At 52.5% G+C, this 17528-nt stretch overlaps 1 protein-coding gene across 3 annotated transcripts in view; it reads left to right on the top strand.

Annotated features, from left to right (window-relative positions):
- Nucleotides 1–15069, top strand: part of SLC6A6 (solute carrier family 6 member 6) — an 88594-nt gene extending 73525 nt beyond the window's left edge. For all 3 annotated transcript variants that reach the window (XM_043588219.1, XM_043588221.1, XM_043588220.1), the window contains 5 exons: nucleotides 2378–2515; nucleotides 3869–3971; nucleotides 4547–4647; nucleotides 7135–7305; nucleotides 10582–15069. In XM_043588219.1, the coding sequence (XP_043444154.1) occupies nucleotides 2378–2515; nucleotides 3869–3971; nucleotides 4547–4647; nucleotides 7135–7305; nucleotides 10582–10722 (654 nt within the window). In that variant the 3' untranslated portion in view covers nucleotides 10723–15069. The remainder of the gene's footprint in view (nucleotides 1–2377; nucleotides 2516–3868; nucleotides 3972–4546; nucleotides 4648–7134; nucleotides 7306–10581) is intronic.
- The last annotated feature ends 2459 nt before the right edge of the window (nucleotides 15070–17528 follow it).

Genomic DNA, 17528 nt, shown 5'->3' with positions numbered 1-17528 from the left:
AATGGACCATCTGAACCATTTTTAAGCATGCAGTTCAGCGGTATGAAGTACATTCATGTTGTTATGCAACCATCGTCGCCACCCTCCCCCGGAACCTTTGTGTCTTCCTAAAATGAAGCTCTGTCCCCATTAAATACAACTCCCCATTCCGGGGCCCTTTCCCTGTCCTGTTTATATATATATATATATATATATATATATATATATATATGTAAACTCTTTAATCTGTAGCGTCTCTACAGCTGGGTACAACTGTTGCCCTGTAGAGCCAAGAAAACTGAGGCTGAGCAAGAACAAGGGATCGGCCGAGGCCATGCACAGCTGGTTTCAGGAATGGGCTTGGTTCTGGGGCTACCCATTCCCTGACCTGCTAGTTCATCCCTCCTGGCCTTATCTTGGAGTTCCCCCCAAATAGCTTCCTCTCATGGAAGTGCAGAGATCCATAGCCAACCTCAGGCAGAGGCCTCTCACTGATGGAGTGTGCCCCCCCCACCCCAGGATGTCTGGCATCTGCAGGGAGCACTCTTTGACTTAGGGACCACTGCGTATTTCTTGGTGAGATGGGGTGGGGGTGGCATGCACGTGGAGGCAGATGCTTGCACGAGATAACAAGCAGCACCAGTGGAGGAGAGAGCTGGCCCCCATCTCCCTGGAGCTCACTCATCCCCTGACATGGGTTTGCAGCAATCACCCAATTACCAGCTTACTCTTGTGATTTCACATCTTTGTCCGCCTTCCTGCCGAGCAGGCAAGACCTTCCCATTTTACAGGGGAGACAGACGGACATTTGGAGAAATCAGGGTCACATAGCTGTTAAGTGAGGGAGGTCTGAAGAGGCCGGTGGAGCAGGGCTGAGGGCTGGGGCTGGCGTTCTCCAGAAATGGAAGGGAGCTTGGAAATGAGGGGCGTGTGCTGGTGTTGACCCTGCCCCACAGTGACACCGGACCTTCCTGCCTTTAATTTCCCCATCTCAAAAAGGAAAGAACCTTTGTCTTTAACTCCTTTTGAAGCTTAATGTTTGGGCCGCAGGTTTGCTGTAATTCAGTGGTAATTTAAGTTGAAAACTCTGTGGCTGACACATCAGTCCGAGGTCAAAACATCAGCCCCTCCTCTTTGGGCCCCTTTCAAGAGCCTCTCGCTCCTCTTTTCCCTGAATTCCTGGCAACAAAGGATCATTTCTCCAGCCCCTCTCAGCCATGAAAGGGATTCGCTCCCGGTTTGTATCCCTTGATCCTCCTGTGATGCATCCCAAAGGAATAAGTGGTGGGATCTCTCTTGTAGGAATGCTGGGGAAACATCCTTCCCAAATGCCTCTCGGATGAAAGAACAGAAGGGTCAAGGCTTTAGCTTTTCGACTTTTAAAGGAATGAGACAGACCGGCCTTGGAGGGTATGTTGGCTGGCAAAGCATTTTGGCAGTAGTCACCCAAATGTAAACTGCTTCTACGTGCCCTTCAGTCCTGAAGCTTCATTTGTAGATTGTGCTCCGGATGCTTCTGCCCCAAAGATAGAGGTAGAGGAGGAGTCTTTGCCCAGACCAGTAGCCGCAGAAGGGTGGAACCCATCCATTGGGCACTGGTTACATCCATGACAATAAGCATCCACAGGACAGAGTTTCCTGCTGCATTTTAACAGAGGCAGCTCTCCATGTAATGATCTGGCTCTGTCTCCAAGTTATATGTTAGAAAGATTTAGAAAGATTGAGAATCATCCTAGCACATTACCCAAGGAAGGGCCTCTTCAATGGGTTTTCTTACCTTTGGGAGCCCAGGGACGGGTTCCTGGGGTCACAGTTAGCATGTGGCTCACACACGTGGGCGCTTAGGTGTGCAGGATATCCTCGTGGATCCACGTTCCCCACAGAGCTAAAGCCATTGTGTGAATCTGATGGGGAAATGGGGGTCCAGACTTCCCCTGAGTTACCCATTCATTCTTCATGTGTCCACTGAGCAACCACATGTGCCTAGCCCACCTGGGCACTCCAGGCCCAGAGACGAGGGGGTACTGCCCTTGGTGTCAGAAAGGACCAAGACCAAGATGGGGGGAGGTGTTTGTGCCAATACCTATGTGCCAGCAAGTGTGAGAAGGTGAGGGTCAGCATGAGCTTCAGAGAAGTGGTCATTCTTGAGTGAAGTCTTAAATGACAAGCGAAAGGCATTCTGAACCAAAGACACAGACGTGCAGGATATTTGGAGGACTGTGTGTGGCCCACCGTGGCTAGACCGGCTGGCGGGGCTCCCCAGGTAGAGTTCAGGAGACCACATTCACACATTTGGTCTTGACCCCACAGGCTACTCCGTGAGTGCCAGGAGTCTCCTCTCTGAGCAGAGGGGAGGTGCTGGGCATCTGGGACTCAACCACTCTCTTCTCCTCCGCAGTTTGTTGAAGTCGAAGGACAGATCACGTCCTTGGTCGATCTTTACCCATCCTTCCTAAGGAAGGGTTTCCGTCGGGAAATCTTCATCGCCTTCATATGTAGCATCAGCTACTTGCTGGGGCTGGCGATGGTGACGGAGGTAGGTGGCTTTCTCACCTGGCCCGAGGGACCTCCTCTTGCAGGGCTCTTGGTGACCTACACATGCTTCAAAGACCAGTCCAAGGCTGTACTGCCCCTCCTCCCACTGGTGGAGGCAGTGGCTAGGCTGTAGCACCGAGATGGGTTATCTCCTGGCCCCACCCAGTTCAGGGATCCCACCCTGCCCAAGGGACCTGGCCTACATTTCGGGCAGCAGGAGACAGCTCAAGACCCAGCAGTTGACCCAGACTTCCCAACCCTCTCTCCTGTTACCATGGCAACACCTTGGCCACCCCCTGCCCTCCGTCTCTCCCTCGTCCCAGGATGCCTGGGAGAGAGGTGCTTCAGCCGAAATCCATTTTAATGGCAGCTCTTTTCACCCACGACTGTGCCACAGCCCTTCTCAGGCCCGGAGGGGAGGTGGAGACATTCAAAAAGATAAATGCAGTCCTCCTGGTAGATACCACCAGGGCGGTGCTGGGCCTGTGTGGTCGGCAGGGAGTGTGCACTGTTCAGAGGGTGGGCAGGGGCCCTGAGGAGGCTCCATCCAGAAGGGAAAAAAGATGCAGGAACAGCACAGTGTCTCAGGCAGAGGTGAGCCAGCTGTCTAAGAAGAGGCAGCAGAAAAGAAAGATTATTGCGCTAAGATAAACATGGAAGCCTGGCATAGGCCTGGGGCCTGCTGTCTTATTTCCCCCTCCCCACCTACCACCCCTCATTCTCCAGCAAATCACTGCATTTGCTCCCAAACTCCGTTCAGGTTTCACATCACCATTTTTTCCTACTGGAAATGCAAATGACTGTTTCTCTAGAAATGTCTTTAAGAAACACACACACACACACACACACACGCGCGCGCGCACACACACACACACACACACACACGCATGCGCCAAAGGCAGATCACAGCTCCACACTGAGCAGTTGGCTTTCACTGAAGTATCCTCTGTTGGCCCCGGTTAGTTTTCAGCACCTGCTTCCGGAAACCCATCATTTTTACTGAGGAAAACATCTTTTGCTTTCATTTTCCTGTGTGTATTTGTGTGTGTTTTAAGATTTTATTTTCTTAAGTAATCTCTGCACCCAGCGCGGAGCTCGATCTCAAAACCCCAAGATCAAGAGTCGCACGCTCCACCGACTGAACCAGCTGGGCGCCCCTGTGTGTCTGTGTTTGTTAACTAATCTGTCAAACATGAAGTTGAGCATCTTTCTACACATGTATCTAGTCATCATAGTCTGTGCCCATTTTCCTCTTGGGTTTTCTATTTCTTACTGATCTGTCAAAGCTCTTTATATATGAAGGGAATTGGATACCAAATAACAAGTCAACCTTCTCTGGTTTTTTTCTTCATAGGGTGGCATGTATGTGTTTCAACTCTTTGACTACTATGCAGCTAGCGGTGTATGCCTTTTGTGGGTTGCATTCTTTGAATGTTTTGTTATTGCCTGGATATATGGTGAGTACGGACTTTGGCATATACTCTCTCAAGTCTCTTCTTTGGGTGTCTGTATTTAGAAGCTTCCAAAACAGAATTCAAAGGGGAATTCACTCTGAGTTGAACACAAAGGCTTTCCCTACTTGGCATTTTCCCCTCAAGGCTTCCCCTTTTGTACAGAAATAATATCGTTGTGGCCACATGACATATTCTCCCCATGCTAAAGGTGCAGGGTGTGACTGTATGTTTTGAGAAACACAGAATTTGTCTGTGTAGGGGGGTCTATCTATGATTTACTGCTCTGGGACCCAGACATGGTCTATTTTAATCCTCTTGAGACCTTGGATTGGCCACACCAGGATTTGGGGGCTGCCTAAGTTGGCCTAAAAAAATATACGATGCCCAGTTACATTTGAGTTTCACATAACTTCAGATGAACATCTGCCACTCTTGGATCTATGTGGTGTTGAGCAGCAGGGACCTTGAGCAGACCCCCGAGTCCCCCTCGTGGCCCTTGAGCCCCTGCTGTGCAATTCCCAGGGCAGATGCTGGCGTTGGACACAGTGTCACTCTCTGTCTCCCTCCGTCTCTCCTAGGCAGCGATAACCTTTATGACGGTATTGAGGACATGATTGGCTACCGGCCTGGGCCCTGGATGAAGTACAGCTGGGCCGTGGTCACTCCAGTTCTCTGTGTTGTGAGTTCTGCCCTGCCTGGCTTGTGGGTGCTAGCCTTTTGTCCATGGGGCTTGACCTTATCACCTGCTGAACCATTTTTTGCTCAGCACCTGCCAAGCACTGGCCTGTAACAAGCCCAGTGACACCTCTGCCTGGGAGAGGTGAGGCAGCAGGCTGCTCCCAAAAGTTCCTTGAGATGAGTTTTGAAGAATAAGTAAGAGCTTGTCAGGAAGAGAAAACAGAAAGAGCATTCCTGGCAGAGGAACCAGCCTGGGCCGTGCAAAGGCAAGGCATTGCGGAAGAGGAAGGTGTGTCGGGGCATGCGTGTCGAGAAATTCAGGGGGTCCACAACAAAGCACATAACCTTTCTCCAAGCCCTTCTGGAGCTCGTGAGCTCAGTTTGGGTCACTGATCAAATTGAGGGGCCTTTAGGGTGTCAAATGGAGAGAGGTCATGGACACTGGAAGTGAGGTGTTTCCATGGCAGGGTGGGAGTTGTGTCCAGAAAGGGGAAATCCCAGCAAAGAGATGCTCTGGACTCTCCCAAGAACAAGGAAGCTTCATACCCACCCAGGACTCAAGGGCAGTGATGTGCCACATTCCTCTCCCCCCGCCCCCCACCCCCGTGCCAGGTTTCCCTTGCCCGCCATCTTGGAATGCAGGTTAGAGCATGCCCAGACACTCCATTTCAATCTTTTCCCCAGAGGTTCTGGCAGAAGGGAAGTCCTCTTCTTCCCTGTCATTATTTGAAACCACTTGTGAGCTTTGGAGCTAATTGCAGGGGAAGACATCTGCTAGGCCATTCTTGGCTCGTGCCATGAGGCGCACAAATGGCAGAAATGTTCCTTGCGTTTAGGAACCAGGTGCTGAGGGATGAACGGGCCCTCCCCTCAGTGAGCCTGCTCTCAGGGCCAGAATAAATCCAACACGGCCGTGAACTCGCAGTGTACACCTCCCTTCTCTTGGGGCCCTGGTTTCCCCCGTTTGTAATGGCAAGGAGGCTCTGCAGTGAGAGGTGAGTGACAGCCGACAACCTTAGGTTTGCTGTCATTTAGTATGGCTGTGGCCTTCTCATCTGAGGTGCATGTTTTCCCCACAAAATGCAATAAGCTGTAGCAACCAGCAGCCGCAACAACTGGCAAGTTTATCGTGGGAGATGAATTTAGTTGGGTTCAGAGCCCATGTTCTTGTCCTCACTCAACAGTGGTTTGTGAGCACCTCCTGTCACCACTCCGTCCCTCCCTGAGATGAGGGAGGGGTAGATCAGAGGTAGGCTGTATCCTCAGGCGGTGGGATGAGGTCACCCTGGTGGAAAGAGGAATGTGAAGGGGCAGGTACCAAGCTTCCTCGTGCTGGGAGAGCCCAGAGCAGCGCTCTCCTGGGCCCCATCCCCATCTAAGCTACACCCCACCCTTAGGGATGGAAGCAACAACAGGGCCAGGCAAATGGTAGTTGTCCCCGGGAAAGTATCTGTAGCCTAATGCTCTCCCTTCCCCTGCCACCAATTCTGATTTATGTGGATTTGTCTTCCCGTCAAACCCCAGTTATTAGATAATGAAGATTTAAGTCCTTTTTACGTTGTGGATCCATTCAAGGCAATCCTGGGTCATATATGAGATGCTACAATTTTGACCAGAAACAAGCCCTGGGCCCTCCCAGCAAGCCTTATGTGCTCTTCTCAGGGAAATGTGGACTTTGCACAGGCTTTGGGGCTCAGAGCTCACCGCACCCCACCGTTCATGGATACTGATGGCCACTGGCCACTGGCCACTGGCTTGGGCTTGGGGCTGGACACACCCCCACAGGGCAAGACCCAGGTCTGCACCCTGTCCTGGGGGTCAGGGATGGAGATGGGTGAGTGGGGGAAGGGAGGAAAGGCTTTCACCCATGCAGCTAACATTTATCATGCACCTGCTGTGTACATCTGGAGCTGCACCAGGTGTTAGAGAAACAGGGGAGCAAGAGAGACGTCCTGCTTGCCCTCGCCGATTCAGTTAGGTCGGGGGAGCATGTGTGAAGAAGTAATTATAACCGTATGCTTTCTGGGAAGGAAAGGTATGGTCACCTGACAGAGTCCGGGCAGGGCCTAGACACGTAGGACGAAGACAGGACCATTTGAGCTAAATGAGGATGGAGGGTAAGGGCTCGAGTCAAGAGAACAGCCTGTTCTAAGGCCCCAGGGCATGCAGCTAAGGAGCTGGAAGGATCTCGGGACAGCTGGAGTGCGGACATGGAGAGGGGGTGGCAGGCTGGTGAGGGGTGAAGGGGCACAGCTCTTGGCTAACGTTGCTGGCCGGACTGAGGGATTTGGACTGGATCCTGAAGGCACTGGGGGACCACGGAAGGGTGTTGAGCAGGGAAGCGACGTGGTCAGGTTTGCCCCAGGGGAGGTCCTCAGGCAGCCGAGTGAGGAAGGGCGTAAGGCCCCTTGAGTGGGCCCTGCCCTGCTCCTAGAGCCCCCTGCTCCTGATGCCAGGGCCCCCCTGACTGCCCCATCTCTCTCCACAGGGATGTTTTATCTTCTCTCTCGTCAAGTATGTACCCCTGACCTACAACAAAGTCTACGTGTACCCCACCTGGGCCATCGGGCTGGGCTGGAGCCTGGCCCTGTCCTCCATGATGTGCGTCCCCTTGGTCATGGTCATCCGCCTCTGCCAGACGGAAGGGCCGTTCCTTGTGGTGAGCACGTGGGGCCGAGGCTGGATATGGGGGGTGCGGGAGGGCGAGAAGGGAGAGGGTGAAAGCCAGCCACTGGCTGTCGGCTGTTCCATTTGCTGTGTGACCTTGGGCACGTCGCTTGCCCTCTCTGGGTCCTAAACCCGTTGCCTGCCCCCTGGAGGGGTTGAGGTTGTCAGCAGGCATGTGGGGAAACAGGAACAAAAACAGTTCACATGGACGAAGGCTCTGGTGACATTCAGAGCAGAACTGTGGCAGGGCGAGGAATTTGCCAAGCAGAGAATGAAAAGTGGAAGGGTGTGACGCTTGGTATGTTCACAGGGAAGGACATGTGATAGCGTTTGGGCAGCAATGACATGTTCTGAGGGGGGCAGGTGAGTGATGAAGCTTGAGAGGTGACAGTAGCTTTGCATGTCAGGCTAAGAGGTAGGGCTTTATCCTGGGAGCAGTGGGGACCGTGGTGCTGAAGCAGTAAGACAGGAGACAAGGAGCTGGGAAGGAAGCCTGAGCTCTACCCAGAGGCCTTCTCTTACCCTGGAGCCATGTTCTGGATAAGCCCGGCCCATGCTGGTGTCCCCTTCCCCAGATCTGTGGCCCCATATGCTGCCTGAGACAGGCCCTCAGTCCTCCAAGCTTCTGTGCCTGCCAGTCTCCCACCCCGAGGTCCCCTCCTTACCACCAACCCCTCAGAAATTTCTCTAACAATACTGCAGATTCCAGGCTGTGGCAAAAACTGGGGCTCTTTCCAAGAAACCCTTTTCTTAGAATCTCCCTTAACCTTTGGGCTTGGGCCAGCTCCAAGACTACACTGTTTTGTTCTGGACTCTTTTTATTGTTATTCTCTTAAAAATCTGGAGCCAGGATGTCCTGGGGCCCTGGCTCCCCCTTGGGCTGGGCCGGTTTCCTTGTGGGCAGAGGAATGGCTTGGAGGTGGTGTTGGTGGGGGGAGAGGGGTGGCTGGGCAGAAGGCACCAGCCTTCCCTAGACAGAGGAAGCAGGCCAGGGTGTGCCTGGGAGGAAAACATGAAGCCACGAAGCCGGGGTCTGTCTGAGCTGGGATAGCCCTTGGGCTCTTGAGGTGTTCCTGCAGCATCGGACCCATTGTAATTTCTCAGAGGACACAGGGAAGGACCCCAGCGCTCAGCCAGAATGCTGATAGGACCTGTCATTTGTGAAAATCCTGAAATACGGGGTCTGGGGACAGATCTGTGATTGCTACGGTCCTGAGCCCTCCACATGTCCCTTTCCCCCCTCCCCCCCCCCCCCCCCCCCCCCCCCCGTTACCTCTTGCAAACCCAGCCCCTCCCTGGGAATATCCAGAATGTCCCTACTGCCCAGAAACTAACGGGTTAATTGGGGCAGAGCAGACAGTCTTGGATGTTTGTTCCAATTGGTCTCTGCCCACAGCAACCACATATTTCAACCCTGGGGGACACCTTACACTAACTTGTGTCCCTTCAAAGCCTAATTTTAAAATATTGTTCCATCCCAAGTTCAGAGGTTTGATGAGAATGGGTTTTGGCGGGGTGGGGGGGGGGGTGCGGGGAGGGAAGGAGGGTGTGGAGGTGGGGAGGAGGAGGGTGTGGGTGAGGCCTCTTCCCAAACTTGCACCTCACGGTTGCCTCCAAGCCAGGTGGATAGCCAAAGCGCCGTCCTCTGAAGGCATTTGAGCCACCATCCATCTGTTTGTCACGTGCCCCTCGACCTCCCGTCTGCACTCCCAGCCATGAGCTTCTCCCTGAGCCACACTTGTAAACTGAGAACTCCGTCCCGGGGTGACTCCCCTTCTGTTCGCACCTCCCATATACATGGAGTCCTGGGTGGCTGTCTGGCATTGCTTGCCTCTCGTCCCACCTTCTGGGCTTACAGCTGTATAGAGAGGCAGCATGATGGCAGGGAGCCGAGCCTGCTCTCCTGCTGGCCCTCCGTCCCTTACCCTTTCCCTGGGGCCTCCAGGCTGGTTCCCCCAGAACCAGGCGGGGAACCTGGGCAAGGGAAGGACTCACTCGGGGCCAGGAGGGACCTGGAGAAGGCGATCGAAAGTTGCAGCAGGCAGCCATGTGCTCAGCTCTGGCCTGTTGTTACTAGTTGCCAGATCTTGCAAGGTTTTAAGAGCAGATGGAAATTAAATTTAGATTTTTCGAGTGAAATATGGTAGCTCTTGGGGCACCTGAGTAGCTCAGTCAGTTAAGCGTCTGACTTCAGCTCAGGTCATGATCTCGCGGTTTGTGAGTTCAGTCCCTGCATTGGGCTCTGTGCTGACAGCTCGGAGCCTGGAGCCTGCTTCCAATTCTGTGTCTACCTCTCTCTGCCCCTCCCCAGCTGGCACTCTGTCTCTGTTTCTCTCAAAAATAAATAAATGTTTAAAAACATTTTTTTTTAAAAAAGAAATGAGATATGGTAGCTTTTAATAAGCAGCTTAAAAATTGTAATATACGTAAGTTGAATGTAAATGTCTAAAGAGAGGATTTTTTATTCACAGCTGCTTCCTATTTAAGTCTTTGAGTAGACACTTGGCAGGGGAAAGCTGGGGGTCAGGAGCCCTGAGTTCCAGTGCCAAATCCGCTGTGGGTCTTCTGGGTGTCCCGGGAAGGCTCTTTCCCTCACTGCTTCTATAATCAGGCAACCAGACAGAAGGATGAAACTCGTCCTGTCCCAAAGTGATGGGACAACTCTCATGAAGTCCAATCTCCGGTCCCTCTCTGAGGACCTCAGACACGAGCAGTGTCTCTGAGCCCCCAGCAGGGAGAACTAGATACCTGCAAGAGAACGGGAGAGCCATGCAAGAAGGCAGGAAATGTAGTTTACAGGTGGCTGAGGAGTTAGGGGTTTCTCCTTGGGGAAGGTAGGAAGCCAGGGGAGGCTCATAACCGTCTTCCTACCTCGGGCATACAAATTGCAGAAACTCAGCTGCTTTGCAAGTCAGAGAAATCTGGGGATGGGGATTACAAGGAGGCAGATTTCAGCTTCGTAGGAGAAAGAAGTCGGAGCCAGGCGGTATGAGTCCCCCTGTCCCTGAGGTGTGCAAGCAGGGGTCGGCCAAGGAAACTATTGACAGGAATTCTGCCCTCATTCAGGGCCCAGAGGGACCTTAGAAGAAGCACCTTAGTTCAACTCCTTCATTTGCTAGTGGATGAAATGGGAGGTCCAGAGAGGGGCTTAGTTTGCCAAAGGCCAAATAGCAAACTGGCCGGGCTCGGAGGGGCTAGACGGCTGTGGTGAAGAGGGGAACTAGGACGCCTGACTTTCCTCTCTGCTCCCATCCTCTTCCTTCTCCAGAGACTCAAGTACCTGCTGACCCCGAGGGAACCCAACCGCTGGGCCGTGGAGCGCGAGGGAGCTACGCCCTACAGCTCCCGCCTGGCCGTGAACGGCGCTCTCATGAAACCGACCCACATCATAGTAGAGACCATGATGTGAGCTCTCGGGCGCTCGGGCGGACGGGCTGCTTCCCTGCTGTTTACTAACATTAGATTCTCATAGGACCAGGTTTACAGAGCTTTCTATTTGCACTAGGATTGTTTTTTTTAATTGTCACAGAAAATGTTACTCTGTGTGCGTGCGTGCGTGTGTGTGTGTGTGTGTGGCATCGTGTGTATGTGTTTTTTGTTTTGATTTGGGGATATTTTATACAAAAAAGAAAACCCACCGGCGGATGTCCGGGGCGAGGCAGAGTTTTCATATTGAATTAGATGTATTTTATGGGAACTTGGTAAATTTTTCTTTGTATTTTTTTTTTTTACATATAACTATATATACATTTAGAGATTGTCATACACTTTTACCACTTGAATCGATCTTGCCAGCAACAGATCTCGTTTTCAAAAGCAATTCTTCGGTGCTTGTATAGCTGGCAGAAAGTTCTGCCCCCAAAAACACAGGGTGGAATTTTCCTGGACGGGAGACCCATTTTAAAGGTGTAGTACCTTCCCAGCCTGGTTCAGATAGAAGCATACAGCAGAGGGGAGGCCCCACCAGCCGGCCTGACCCAGAGGGGCTAGAGAAAGGAGGGCCACAGGGAGAGGTTTCATTACACTTGTCTTAGCCAAGAAGAGAGATGCCAAAATAGTGAATCAACGCCTCCAGTCAAGGGACTGACTTACAGCTGACAGGTGAGGCCTTACAGCCAAAGTCTGATTCTCTAGAAACCGTTGCACCAAGAGCAAAATCCCGGCTGTTATTTTGAGATGGAGGGTGGATAGTCAGAAGGACTGTCAGATCGATTGTCAGAACCATTCATCGGAGCGGGGGCAGTAAGAGCTCCCAAGAGGGTGCTGGTGAGGATGGAACCCCGACATTCAGGAGGCCTCGGGAGGCTGCAGTCCCACGGCTTCCCAGCTAGAGTTCGAGGCCGGCATTGTGGGAGCCGCCAGCGGTCTCAGGGCTCCGACTCTCACACGGATGGGTCTGTTGCGTTTTACTGGGGTTCTATCAGGTTCTGGCCGGCCCCCCGCTGACCTCTCTCGCAGCTGCCTGTAGGAGAGAAGCATGATGTATTTGGTGAGGGACAAGGGGTGAGCCAGTGGACCAAAGGGTGTGGGCCCAGGCGTTCAGAGAGAAATGGTGTCAGGGAGGGGTGCTTTTCTTTCCTCAGCAATCCACGCTCAGCTCTGTCCTCGTCTCCCAGGGGCTGGGAAACTCCCGACACGCTCCCGGCTCAGGGCTGCCCCAGCTCCTAGCTGGGAGTGCCAAGAGTGCTTTTGGAGCCTCCCTGGATCTTTGACTTGGGCGAAGTGCTCCCAAACCCTCCTCCCCATTCAGGCAGAAGAGCAGCCCTTGGTGGTGACTCGGGAGATGGTGAAACTCTTCACAACTCCCGCGGTAGCTGGTGTTAGATACACACTATGTGGGGACCGAAGAGAGGAGGTGAGAGGGCATTTTCTAGAAGGGTGGGATTGTTCAGGGGGCTGGCACCCCAGAACTGGCTTACCCAAGAGCCTGTCTTCTCTGAACCAGGAGGGAAGGTACTCCACCTTTAAAATCCCAAGACGGACACGTCTCTGCCCCAGCCCCCATTTGGACCTAAACTGTGCCATTTAAACTGTCACTTCCAAGTTCAGAGTCTAAATATGACACATTGTCACGCACAAATTACAGTGACGGCCTCGTGGGGCGTGGAGAGTGGTCCACCTCGGGTTTTCGGAGCAGGGGCTCTCTGAATCCTGGAACCCTCTCCCCAGATTCGGGAGGGGAGGAGCCTCTGGGGTCCGAGGAGCAGAGGCAGTTCTGAACCTCTTCTCTTTGGCAAGCATCCACATTTCACTGTTTCCAAAGCGTATACTCTGCCAAACAATACCCAGTCCTATTCCAAACTGTTAACAATTCTGTGTTCCTGTTTCTCTATGTATTTATGGTTGCCGCTGTGTCTGATTTGATTTTGTCAGGTTTTTTTTCCTAATTTTACCAAGTAGCAATGTGACCTGTTTTCCTTTGTCTCATGGAACTTAGTAAACTAACCACTGTCAACAATTGGGGACAGGTGACACGTGGGGTCGAGGGGGGCCTGGCGTGCTGTGGCTGCCTGGGCATTTTGTGGCCATTTCAGGCTACAATGTCTCCCCTCTGGTGAAAGGCTACAGTATTTTGGGTTGGTAGGCAAATTGCAACATTCTGGAAATGGCCTGGGAAAGGCCTCTCCTCTTATAAAATTCGCAGACCAAATTCTAGACCAAAGACACATGCAGACCAAGTCCCCAGGCCCCGCCTGGAAGGAAGGTCAGCCACTTTCCCCAAGCCCGCTCCTCGACAATCGCCCGGTGCACCTGTCTCCAATTGAACCCTCTTGTCTACTCCCCTCGCCCTTGTGTTTCCGCAGAACTTGGCTCTGTGAGTACAAGGTGTGATGGTGCGTGACTTTTCTATGTCTCCTCATAAAGGAAACCTGTCATTGGAGCTCATGACTCTGGTCCTCCTGTCTCTGGAGAACAGGCAGCCCGCCCACTCTCTGCCTTGGGATGGCCTAGAATTTCCAGTGCCCGCAGATAGCCCAGCAGGCCAGCTCTGGAAGGGAAGCGAGGGAAGTGGTTAAAGAACTTGTTTTAGGATGCAGAAATGGGTAAGGGCCTCAGGATAAATCTCGCCCGGGGAGATGCTTTGCTGGGCCTGGCATGGGCCGTGTCGGTCCCCGCAGTGGGCAGTCTTGCGTGGTCAGTGCCTCCCCGGTCATCGCCCTTATAAAATGGGGAAATGAGACCTGCTGTGAGGAAGAAGCTGGGCACGGCAAGCAGGGACTGGAGCCGGGCTGTCTGGAGTCCGTCTGGCTGCAGGTTCTCCAAAGGGTGTGTGACGAGTGGCGCGTGTAGCTCCCCAGTGTTCTCCCTGAAGACCAAAGACGAGCCTTTATGAAAAAGGAAGCGCTCTGTCCCCCCAGCGTTCAGGGACGAGGAGAGCAGCACCCCCCATCCTCCCACCATCCTCGGGCCAACTGGACCTCAAGCTGTGGCTCCGTGGGACCGACGACTGCCCTCCCTCTGGTAGGAGAGGTGGCACCCGTTCACCCTGGCCCTGCACCCAACAGCCCTCTGTGAGCTAGGAGCTGACCTCCCTATGGCACGTGAGGAAACTGAGGCCCAGTGAAGCCGGTTGGTGTGCAAGAGGCAGAATCCCTTAGGCAGGATTTAGCCTGAGGCCACGAGGGACATTCCCAGGCAGAGAAGTGAGTGGCCTTGGATGATTTCTGGGTGACACGGCCCCCTCTCTGTACCTCTGCTCCCTCATTCTTACCCCAGATCCCAGCGCACCCCTAGAGAAGGTGGCAAAGTCCAAGGGGAGTGAGCCACCCTCAGCCTAGCACAGGGTGATCTTGTGTCATCTGGTGCCACTGCACAGTGGTCCGGGACCCAGCCAGCATCTCCCCAGCACTGCCCCTCTGGTCGGGGAAATGCTCTGGGCAGCCAGGGCTAAAGGCAGACACTGCCTCCCTTCCCCTCCAGGGCCAGGAAGGGACCCAAGAGAAACCCTGAGGTGGCTAGAGGTCCCATCCAGCCCCGAGCCCCAATGTCAGGCAGCCCCAGGCTGGGCTGTCCACGTGAATGCTATAAATAGCCCGGTGCAAAAATCCAACAGGCACAAACCAAACAACATCCCAGATATCAAAACGCAGAGAGGGGTGTGGGCAACCTGGAAGCCAGAGAACAGCATTTCCCTCGCCCCCAACGCCCTGTTAATGCCTGGCCCTCAGACTGCTCTTGTTTTAATCGGAAGCTATGTTTCATTGTTCTCTTGGTGGGTGTCACTACAGACGTGTTCTGACAGTTCCCTGAGGAATCTTGTTATATATTTGGCTTCCAATTGAGATGTTGGCTCCATTTCTTTCTCCCCCCCCCCACCCTTATTTTTTACCCACTTAATTTTCGAATCCCTAGCAACTGTGACTCTGTATTTAGCACAAGAGAAAGCTGAGAACGTGGGTCTTGCCTCCTTCCAGAAATATGTCTGGCTCATCAGGACTTTTTTTTAAAACTTCAAAATATTTTTAAGATATTTTAAACTTTTGTAAAAAAAAAATCAACCAACGAGAGACTCTTCTGAGGAGGAATTTGTATTTGAATAAGATCCTTGGTGTGTAATTCAGTCTTGCAGTATACAAGCTTTTGTGTATAAATGTTTTATGATATGAATCCCTGTATTTTGCAGGGCTTTTCTTTTCCTCTTTTGCTTTTTAGATAAATATGTATATCGATATTTTAAATTCATCTTTGCTTTTTTTTAGAGGAGTTTGTAATCACCTTATAACATGAAAATAAACATTTCCTTTTTAAAATCCAACACGTGTTCTGTGTTTTTCTTTTTTAATATTTTTTTTGAGAGTGTGCACATGTGCAAGCAAGTTGGGAGAGAGAGAGAGAGAGAGAGAGAATCCCAAGCAGGTTCCACACTCAGTGCAGAGCCCGACTGGGAGCTCAATCCCAGGACCCGAGAGGATCATGACCTGAGCTGAAGTCAAGAGTCAGACACTTAACTGAGCTTCCCAGGTGCCCTTGGTTCTGTTTTGATGAGGCTGTTTTTCCTCATGTTTGGCAAGCACCTTAACAGTTTACAAAGGGCTTTCAGTTCTGCCCTAGGATGCTCATCAAAGGTGGGTCTTGTAGGAGCCTGAGGGTGGCTCAGTTAAGCGTCTGACTTCAGCTCAGGTCATGATCTCGAGGTTTGGGAGTTCGAGCCCCGTGTCGGGCTCCGTGCTGACAGCTCAGTGTCAGATTCTGTGTCTCCCTTTCTCTCTGCTCCTCTCCTGCTTGTGTTCTCGCTACTAAAAAAAAAAAAAGGTGGGGGGGTGGTAATTGTCTATGGAGACACTGAGGCAGAGGCTCACAGAGGGGTACACTTAACTCAGGGGCACAGAGCAAGTCTTTGAAAGAATTGTCCTGGGTCTGCTCCGGGCTGGTTCCCCTGATGCTGGGGACTGAAGCCCACCTGGCATGCACCCCGCCCCACATGGCTGGGACACCTCACATCAGTCTCCTGAGCCTCGGTTTCCCCACCTGGAATAAACTGCTGCCCCTTTCAAGGCTTCGGGCTGATTAGAGGTCATGCACCAGTAGTTACTGGCACCCAAACGGGCTTTCTGACCGCCAGGCCTGAGTGGGGGAGGCTACAGGGAGGAGCGTAAGCCCTGGAGGGATGCAAATAAAAATCACGCCACAGACTCTGGGGCCTCAGAAGGCAGAACCCTCAGGACCTCAGAAAGTATTTGGTACAGGAAATATTTGGTCCTCTGTGTTGGGAATTGTGTGCTCAACTCACTGTTATAGGTGGGGAAACTGAGGCCAGGAGAGGGGTTCAGCTTTGCTGGGATCATAGTGCAGGTCAATTATTTTGGACAGATCAGTGTGTGGGCAAATTTAGGGAAGCCTCCTGGGTCCTTTTCTCCAATTCGCCAGACCAAACATCTCACAATAACTCATTTTTTTAATGTATTTTGAGAGAGCAAGTATGTATGAGTGGGGGAGGGGCAGAGAGAGAGAGAACACCCCAGTGCGGGGCTCAATCCCATGGAGCTTGAGATCATGACCAAAGCCAAAACCAAGAGCCACTCAGCTAAACTGAGCCACCCAGGTGCCCCTCAGTAATATAAACTCATTATTTATAGATGATGTTAGAATAAAATGCCACTCCCCCAGCTTTTTCTGATTGTTGGCCTTTTTTGATATATATATTTTTTATTTTTGAGACAGAGACAGAACGTGAGTGGGGGAGGGGCAGAGAGAGGGGGAGACACAGAATCTGAAGCAGATTCCAGGCTCTGAGCTGTCAGCACAGAGCCTGGCGTGGGCTCAGACCCACAAACTGTGAGATTTTGACCCGAGCCGAAGTCAGACGCCTCACCAACTGAGCCACCCAGGCGTCCCTTGTTGGCCTTTCTGATGGCCTCTGTCCACCTCCCTCCTCCCTGTGTGTTTTGGCCATAACTTGTATTCATATCCTTGTATTCCATCCCTTACTATTTGTGTGACTTAGGGCAAGTTACTTAACCTCTCTGTACATTTCCTCACCTATGACACTGGGCTAACAGAACCACCTCTGAAGGCTGTAGGAGAATCCAGAGAATTCTTGAAAAGCACACAGAAGCGCCTGCACGAAGCCAGTCTGTAGCACAGGGGTACCTCTCTAGGTCTGGCCCTGTCCACACCCTCTTCCCTGTTTCAGAAGGGCCCAGAGTCTATCGCCCGGCACTAGGGAGAACAGAGGTACCCTGTGCCCAATCTGGCCTTTGGCTAAATGCACCTCCAGAGATGGGGGCTCACTCCCTCATGCATAGCTGATGGGAAGAAGCTCTTCATCTGCCCCCACAGAGCTGTGGACCCCTAGTGAGGCCTGGCTGTGCCCTCTGGGCCCATCCTGCCCTGGATGCCCAGTGAAGACTCAGGACATCAGTGAGATCCCACCCAGGATAAAGTGGCTCCATGCAGCAGACCCACCACTTACCTCCCTCGGCGGCTTCCTCCTGCAGATAGGATAAAATCCAGTCCAGACCCAAGCCCTCACCATTGGGCCCTGCACCCTCCAACCTGGTCTCCCCACTCTGCTTTTGGGCCTCCTTTCTCTTCCTTGACCCACCAAGCTCATTCCCACCTCAGAGCCTTCGCACTTGCGCCCCCTGCCTGGGACACTGTGCTTCCCGGTCTCCACAGGGTTGGCTCCTGTCTTTAAGGTCTCCCCACAAATACCTCTTCAGAGAAGTACTTCCGTGACCCCGGAGCTAAAGCTCTCACCCTCCACTGTGTCCC

This window comes from Prionailurus bengalensis, chromosome A2 (genome assembly GCF_016509475.1).
Source record: "Prionailurus bengalensis isolate Pbe53 chromosome A2, Fcat_Pben_1.1_paternal_pri, whole genome shotgun sequence".
Lineage (NCBI taxonomy): Eukaryota > Metazoa > Chordata > Mammalia > Carnivora > Felidae > Prionailurus > Prionailurus bengalensis.
This window is presented reverse-complemented; position numbering and strand designations above follow the sequence as displayed.